This window comes from Helianthus annuus, chromosome 2 (genome assembly GCF_002127325.2).
Source record: "Helianthus annuus cultivar XRQ/B chromosome 2, HanXRQr2.0-SUNRISE, whole genome shotgun sequence".
In the NCBI taxonomy this organism is placed as follows: Eukaryota; Viridiplantae; Streptophyta; class Magnoliopsida; order Asterales; family Asteraceae; genus Helianthus; species Helianthus annuus.
In genome coordinates, this window is record NC_035434.2 from 142,017,236 (window position 1) to 142,025,131 (window position 7,896).

Genomic DNA, 7,896 nt, shown 5'->3' on the forward strand with positions numbered 1-7,896 from the left:
TGTTCTTGGCATGGTGTTTTAAGTTTTAAGCCTATAAGTCATTGCATTGTGTCTAAGTCATTGCATTATGTCTTAAATTGTTATGTTTGATGGTTTTTTTTTTTTTTTTTTTTTTTATCAAAACAACCCAAAACATCATGTCTAAGTCCAAAACATGATACCTACATATCAATTCATATGCCTTTTCACACTTCTCATGATAAATGTTATCACTACAAGTTGACTAAAAAGTAAAAATTGTTTGTCTAGGGAAGGAAAATGATGACAAGAGTGAGGAGAGAATAGAAACAAATTAAGCTTACATTTTTGTTTTTTCTTTCTTTAAAAGTAATCGCTATTGTAGCACAACCTACAACTGCTTAAAATAGTTCTCACAGTTCACAACATAAATATCGTCCGGATTAAAACAAGTGCATCTGTCACTTGGCTCGACAAAACCGCAAAACTGAACCAAACCAAGAACATATGTCACCCTAAAACTCCAAATCTACATAAACTTGTTTTTACAGTTCTAAAAGTAAAAACCAAGTAATTCATGTACTCTATACAAAACAATCGCGAAGTGTTCCTTTTGGATCACAAAACAATGGCGTAATCGTATAGTGTCCGAATGATCAGACAATGACTGTGCACAACATTGCCAGATCAGCATACAAAAACCAACCAACTCGGATCGATACATGGGCCCCACCACACACATGCAATATACCTTGCAGGAGAAAAAAAAGGGTCTCAAGTCATTTCCACTTGTGTTTCCTGTTATTCCTTTGGGCTGTTGTTTTCTCCGACGGCAGTGGCTGTGGCGGTGCTGGCGGCGGTGGTGGCTGTACGCGACGCCTGAAGTTGTAAGGTGAATTTTTTTTGCAATTCTTTAAGTTTATCTAGTATTTCTTGGAACGTTGGTCGGGACTGTGGTTCACTGAAACAAATGCAAAATATGAAATCAAACATAGTTCATTCTTATTAAAGTCAAATAGTCAAGTTTCCATGTTTTCTTTTAACAAATTGCGACATTGAAACAGTTAAAAGATGAGACACGAACCTGCAGCAGCAGCTTTCGATAAGTGAAGCCCATTGGGGATCAACGTCTTTTGGAATATCTAGTTGTTGATTCATGAACCCTACAGCTCCAATTACCTGCAAGTACGTACAAGCCCGGTTTAACGTTTTTTTTTCTGTATACCATGAGAACCCATTAGGGAAAACGCACGGCCCCACTAATACCCTGCTAACTAGTGGGACCAGGTAAAGCGCAATTTACGACGGGTAGGTGTTTTTCAAGGGGTTAAGGAAACCACTCAACCAATGGAAGTTTGGGACGGGTATTGGTAATCTTAGTCTAATACCCGACTGTATAACTGTGTCCCGTAAGTGTCGGGTACCCCCCCCCCCCCCCCCGGTATACCGGTTACTTTTGTTAAAAGTTACCTGTTGAGATTCTCGAGTATATTTCTTACTATTTTAATTTTTTGTAATATAATATACCCAAGAAATGAATAATAGAAAAACATAAAAGTCGTAAAAGAAAAAACATAAAAAGAACATTTACGGGTATGGTTTGGGTAAAAGGGTATGTATGTTTAGGGTAATCGAAATGGATATCACCTAATACAATACTCGTCCCAAACCCGCAAATTTTTAGTTAATTACTGTTTTCGTCCCTGTGGTTTGTCAAAAATCACTATTTCAGTCCATTAGTTTAAAAATTGCGATTTCAATCCCTGTGGTTTCACTTTCGTAACCATTTCAGTCCCTGTGGTTTCACTTTCGTAACCATTTCAATCCATTTATTCTGTTAGTACAGGGACTGAAATGGTTACGAGGTGGACTGAAATAGTTACGAAAATGATACCACAGGGACTGAAATCGCACTTTTTAAACTAATGGACTGAAATAGTGATTTTTGACAAACCACAGGGACGAAAACAGTATTTAACTCTTTTTTAAAACTACTCCCATAACCATCCTACATGTTTCTGTTTCGGGTTTTCCGACGGGTTCGGGTTCATTTGTCATCCCTAAAGCTAGATTCGAACCTTTCCCAACTGGTTCGGGTTCATTTGTCATCCCCTAGATGGTTACATTTTAACTTTTGAGGTCAAACAAATATAGAAAAACGCTAAACTTGACGTTAAAGTTAGTTAAACTTTGAAAGAAAAGGCGTACCTGCATCGAGTTAAGAGTATCCCAAGGGATCTTCTCGGTGGTGAGTTCCCATAATACCACACCGAAGCTGTACACGTCAGACCTACATATTTCAAAAGAATAGTATTACCAAATTATAACTTTACATGCATTCAAAGTTTATCAAATGGAAATGATCGCTTCCCGGGATAGAGCTTACTTTTCATCAGCCTGTTCATTCCGAAGAACCTCCGGAGCCATCCATTGCGGCTAAAAGTAAAAAGTGATTAAAAAAAATATTAATCAAAGAGATTTGTAAAAATTCCTAAACTGCCCTTGAATGATGGCAACTTAAGGAAATTAAAAAGGGTATATGAGTAATACCGTTCCCTTCCCCGTCTTTGTTGTAAGGTATGTTTCATGCTTGATACGCGAGAGACCAAAATCTCCAACCTATTTATATTGCAAATAAAACCGATAAATAAACAATAAGCAATGTTGTAAGAATGCGATGGTCGGCCAGTGGGGTACGGACCAGCGATTAATCGGGATCAATAGGGATTAATCAGGATTATTATACGCACACATTTTTATGTGTAAATTTTTTAGCAAGACAAGTTTTAACCACTCATCGGCTCGTTTTTTTAAGTAGACAAGATTAATCATCGAAATTTACAAGGTTTGACCGAAAAATGGCGGAAATATGTTCGGATCCGCCGACTATTGGTAGATTAGGACCGCCTAGGGCCGCCGTTGACCGTCTAGAATTGGCCGATTAGAGGAAAATTACTAGGTGAACCTCCGACTAGCAATTAATCAGCAACTAATCGGATGCTAGTCGGGATTTTTACAACCATGATAAAAAGTAAGAAAAACATCATTCATGTATAATCAAATAAAACAAACCTTCACATTCCAATTCTTGTCAACAAGAAGATTTGAAGATTTTAAATCACGATGGATGATGGGCGGGTGACAATGATGAAGATAGTTCATGCCTCGAGCCTGTACGACCACGGAGTATTAACGCTTGCACGGACATATAAACGGGACCCACAAAATGAACATGTTAATATTAACGAACAAACGGACACCACATTTTACTTACTATATCCATGGCCATATGAACTCGACGTCTCCAATCTAATTTAGTTGTATTTCTTTGAAGTAACCGGAACAAACTTCCCCTGCATAAAGTAACATAACTCCATTTAGCACATTAACTAGAGAAACACATTTTTCAAAAGTGTCGTAGAAATGTTTGGGGTCAACCCAGCCCGACCGTTTTGACTCGTTCCACAATTACTAGCTGACCTACCAGTCAGAATTAAACGATAACGGAATTTTGGTTTATACCGGCACTCATTCACATCCAGATCATGAATGTTTGGAATCCTAGTTATGCAATTTACCCGACCCGATCAATTTCTCACCTCTCAAAAAAAAAAAAAAAACAAATACGACTTGTTTATTAAGACGTGCATCGGTTGATGTTATGTCTTACATATATATTAAGTGAGAGGTATAAAGGAATTGGGGAATAACCGTGGAAGGAACTCCGTGACGATGCATAGGCGTTGAGGCGAAGTAACTGCACCCATGAAGAGTAGAATGTTTGGATGCCGAAGTCGTTTCATGAGAGATACCTTCAAGTAAAAACAAATTTATATATAATTACACGATTTTCATTAAACATGCAACATTTATAAATTTAGGAACGGTTTTTAATGTTATAAGTAGTAAATCGTCGACAGAAAAATACCTCCTGTCTGAACGATAATATCACGTCCTCTGAATATTCTTGCCTCGAGAAAACCTTGACAGCAACATCCTGCGTACACAATCACTACAACACTTGACGGAGCATATGGTTTCATACAACTATACAAGCATCTAACTACTTGTGAAATGTCTAAAATACCCTTCTAATTTGTCGGAAAGCATATTAAGAAGCAAGAGATGAAGAACATACCGATCCATACCACATTGCATGGTATACCGTCCCACATGAACCTAGTAAAACATCAAGAAGAAAGTAAAACAATTGTAACATGTTTAATTGTAATCAAAGATTAAAAAAAAAAAAAAAAAAAAAAAAAAAAAAAAACCCTTCAGTATAGTTTAGGGGTGTCAATTGTGTCGGGTTGGCTGTCAAACGGGTAGTAATCAAGTTGTAAACGTGTTAATCGAGTTGTTGGGTTGAAATAAATGAGTTAAACGGGTTAGCAGGTCAACCTGTTTAGTTAATCACGTTGACGGATTGAACTGTATTATTAAGCGAGTTAAGCAGGTCAACCCGAACACGACCCATTTATCAAACGGGTTAAATACGACAACCAAAACATTTTACACAAAAAATCTTTTTTAACGAATGTGTACCTTGCCCAATTTGTTCTCCAATTGTTAGATCTTCCCACAAGATTTCATAATCCAAGCTATCGGTATCCATATCCACTTTATTAATCGCGCTACTATTCGTGCTGCCGCAACTACTAGCACTGCTCGTACTATTAACATTAAACGAAGACCAAGACCCCGTAGCCTCATTCCTATTCATGTTTTCCCACGGTTGACTTTCCACTTTCGACGAACTCGTTTGTTGACCCGAATCATGTTCTTGATCACTATGCAACCAATGCAGACCAAACCGACCCGTTTTCGAATCTCGTTCTCTATCGTTTCCTTTCCACGGCCACGTAATCCCCTTTTTACCCATCCACGCTTCGGCTTTTGAGGATAGAATCTTGTGGATACCGACCTTTGTTTCACTCTCATCGCCAGAGTCTGTCGATGGTTTTGTAGTAAATTGTGATTGAGGAATATCGCCACGTGGGGTGCTCGCTCCACTTGAATATCCATCGTCTTTATGATAAGGGGCGTTAACGTCAGTTTCGGAATCATGACCGTCTTCACTCCTGCCGTCGTGATGCATGAAGTTCTCTCCAGTTTTCATTTTTGATTTGACCTTGTTGCTAACTTTTGAAGCCTGTTTTCGTGTTTTTAATAATCAAGATCATTTATACATGATAAACTATTAAAGTCTATGGGCTTGTTGTAATAATCACAGTCAACGAGTAAAAGTGGGTGCGCGCGCGTGTGTGTATATATGTATAAAGAACACCCTGAGTAGTGATTCTTGGCTTTAAACGCGCGTATTGACAGAACTGCAACAATGAACGCGTTGGGTATCGAATTCAAACAGGCAATTTGGTGCAGGCCCCTTAACCCGAAACTTGTCCAAAATTTAAAACGTTTTCTAGAGTAAAGTACATGAATGGTCCCTGTGGTTTACCAAAATTTTGGGTTTGGTCCCTAGCTTTCCAATAGTACATGGATGGTCCCTGTGGTTTGTAGCATTTAGTCTCTAGCCAACAAATCTCAAGGTTTTAGCATGTCTAAGTTAGGGACTAAATGCGTTAGAAAGTGCAAACCACAGGGACCATCCATGTACTTTTGGAAAAAAGTTGGGGACTAAATGTGTTACAAAGTGCAAACATAGGGATCATCTGTGTACTTTTGGAAAGCTACCATCCGTGTACTTTACTCCATTTTTTATAACCAAGTAATGTATCAAATATGATTATGAAACTTTATGCATAAAAATACACGTTCAGCAACTTTTGACCCATACATGTTTCTCTTTTAGCCATCTTTTTTTACTTTCCGTATGACCCGTTAGAGATAAAACATAACCAGCATAAACACGTTTATAAGTAAATGGGTCAAAATTAACAACATAACACTCACCAAATCTGAAATCTTTGAAGCAATTGCGGTTTGTAGAGGTTGTTGAGGATCAAGCCCGAGTTTAGCTGACGCGATCCTTCTAGGTGCACTAATGTTCCCGACGGGCTTCATTTCCCTAAACGGGCGCGTATCACTTGATACACATATAACCCCGATTAACTTTCCGTTTTCATCACGAAACGGCGTGTGAGTCGCAATAACAACAAACTTTTCCCCTCTTTTGTTCCTAACGGGAAACTGACCCGACCAACTTTCTCCCTTTGATGATTGTTGTAGGATTTCATCGGCTAATGCGTAATCGTTAGGTTCGACTAGAAGCTCAATGGGCGTTCTCGTTAGAGCTTCAGCAGCCGTGTAACCGTAAAGATTTTCAGCCATTCGATTCCTAAAATTTTTTATAATCATCCAACATGTTAATAATCTAAGCAGTTAATGCCGTAAAAATCGGATATCGGTCAAGGACCGAAATTTTTTCTTGATAATCAAACATGTTAAAAATGATAACTCACCAGTATATTATGTGACCTTGCAGATCAAATATATGCACAGACTGACCCATTGACTGCAATATATTCAAATACTGCGTTTCGGTCAGCTTCACCGCAGAAGGTCCGGTAACTCCACCACTCTCCACGGTGGCTGCACCGCCACTTGTGGCGGTGGTAGTGTTATCATTGCTGTAACTAACATCAACGCTGCGAGTTTCTCTCCTCAACGGAGACGAATGCCGAAAAGACGTTGAACCCTTTTTGAAGGCGGCCACAGAACCGCCTTCAAACGCCCCGCCAGCACCGGCACCCATGGTCCTCCGGCGTGGGCGGCGGGGGGATACCGAACTCGACCTTTGCCTGTCGGATTTGTGCTTTTCATCGGAAATCTTTAGTTTAGAAATTTCCTCTTTGAGATGAGATTGACTTTGTTCTAAATCATGAATCTTTTTTAATAACTCTTCAGTTGGTGCTGCTTCATTCATTTTCTTGTTATTTTTATCCATTTTTCACACACTTTGATCAACCCAAATTCACAATCTTCATCTTCAACCTTTTCTGCTACAAGAATAAAAAATACCCAAATCAAAAAAAAAAAAAAAAAAAAAAAAAAAAAAAAAAAAAACAAGTTAATTTACACAACCACCCATTGATCAATTAACCAAATACCCTTTTGACTAACCTTTTATTAAGCAAAAACCCAAATAAAAAAGATTAACAAAACCCCATTTTTATATTGTATACAAGTTAAAAGAGGGAAGAACTCAAGAACACACAGATACACACAAAACACACACTACCTGATTGGTGATGGATCAATGAGCTTATTCATTTGGGTATGGAGAATTGATGATAAGATAATTTTTTTTTTCTAGATGGATGAATATTAATTGAATTGAATTGAATCCTCTTCTCTCTCTCTCTATCTACCCATCTCTTTCTATCTTTTTTATTACATACATACACACATTAAAGAGTAAAGCAACTCATCTAATGTAGTGAAGTTTGTGTGTATATTCTTGAATTGAAAAAGATGAATCAAATGAAAAGAAGATGGTGTCTTGACTTGAAGAACAGACCTCTCTCTCTCTCTCTCTCACACATCTCATCTCAAACCTTTTCTTTCATTTCCAGCTTTCTTTATTTTAAAGTGTTGCAGATTTGACCCTTTGAGTTTTGAAGGTAGGATAACTTAGACCTTGACTTTTTTTTTTTACATTTTTTTTTATTTTTTTCTTTCATGTATCTTTTAGAGAAAATTATCCAATTAGACAACGTTAGTTAAGACTTTTCCAAAACAGATACAATTTTTTTTAATACACATAAGACTTAGTCGCATGGTTGCAAAAATCGCTAAGCGCTCCCTAGTCAGTCGACTGAGGAGTTGAGAGTACTCGTCATAGGCGGAGAGTATTCAGACATGTTAAATTATAAAGAAATTAGTTGTCAGAAATTAAATATATGTCTAATAACATAAATTTACTAATATTTATAACAAAATATTTGAAAATGGTATTCATTATTTAATATGATAGTC

At 37.6% G+C, this 7,896-nt stretch overlaps 1 protein-coding gene across 2 annotated transcripts; it reads right to left on the minus strand.

Annotated features, from left to right (window-relative positions):
- Nucleotides 1-303: 303 nt before the first annotated feature.
- LOC110922037 (dual specificity protein kinase splA) lies at nucleotides 304-7,473 on the minus strand. 2 transcript variants are annotated; one of them, XM_022166372.2, is made up of 14 exons: nucleotides 7,160-7,473; nucleotides 6,381-6,917; nucleotides 5,872-6,256; nucleotides 4,504-5,110; nucleotides 4,097-4,137; nucleotides 3,887-3,955; nucleotides 3,670-3,770; nucleotides 3,233-3,311; nucleotides 3,031-3,129; nucleotides 2,509-2,577; nucleotides 2,345-2,394; nucleotides 2,167-2,248; nucleotides 1,043-1,137; nucleotides 304-919 (listed from the first exon to the last, which is right to left on the minus strand). In XM_022166372.2, exons 2-14 carry the CDS (start codon nucleotides 6,863-6,865, stop codon nucleotides 760-762), a joined length of 2,322 nt encoding a protein of 773 aa, XP_022022064.1. In that variant the 5' UTR covers nucleotides 6,866-6,917; nucleotides 7,160-7,473; the 3' UTR covers nucleotides 304-759. The 2 variants fall into 2 exon arrangements, with proteins under 2 accessions (XP_022022064.1, XP_022022060.1); XM_022166368.2 differs by having other exon boundaries at nucleotides 6,381-6,920.
- Nucleotides 7,474-7,896: the final 423 nt, after the last annotated feature.

Coding starts and splice junctions, on each gene's coding strand:
- LOC110922037 (XM_022166372.2), bottom strand. CDS start 6,865: ATGGATAAAAATAACAAGAAAATGAATGAAGCAGCACCAACTGAAGAG. Junction 3,956..4,096: donor ATGCAATGTGGTATGGATCG/GTATGTTCTTCA, acceptor TTGTGTACGCAG/GATGTTGCTGTCAAGGTTTT. Junction 2,249..2,344: donor AATGAACAGGCTGATGAAAA/GTAAGCTCTATC, acceptor TGAAATATGTAG/GTCTGACGTGTACAGCTTCG.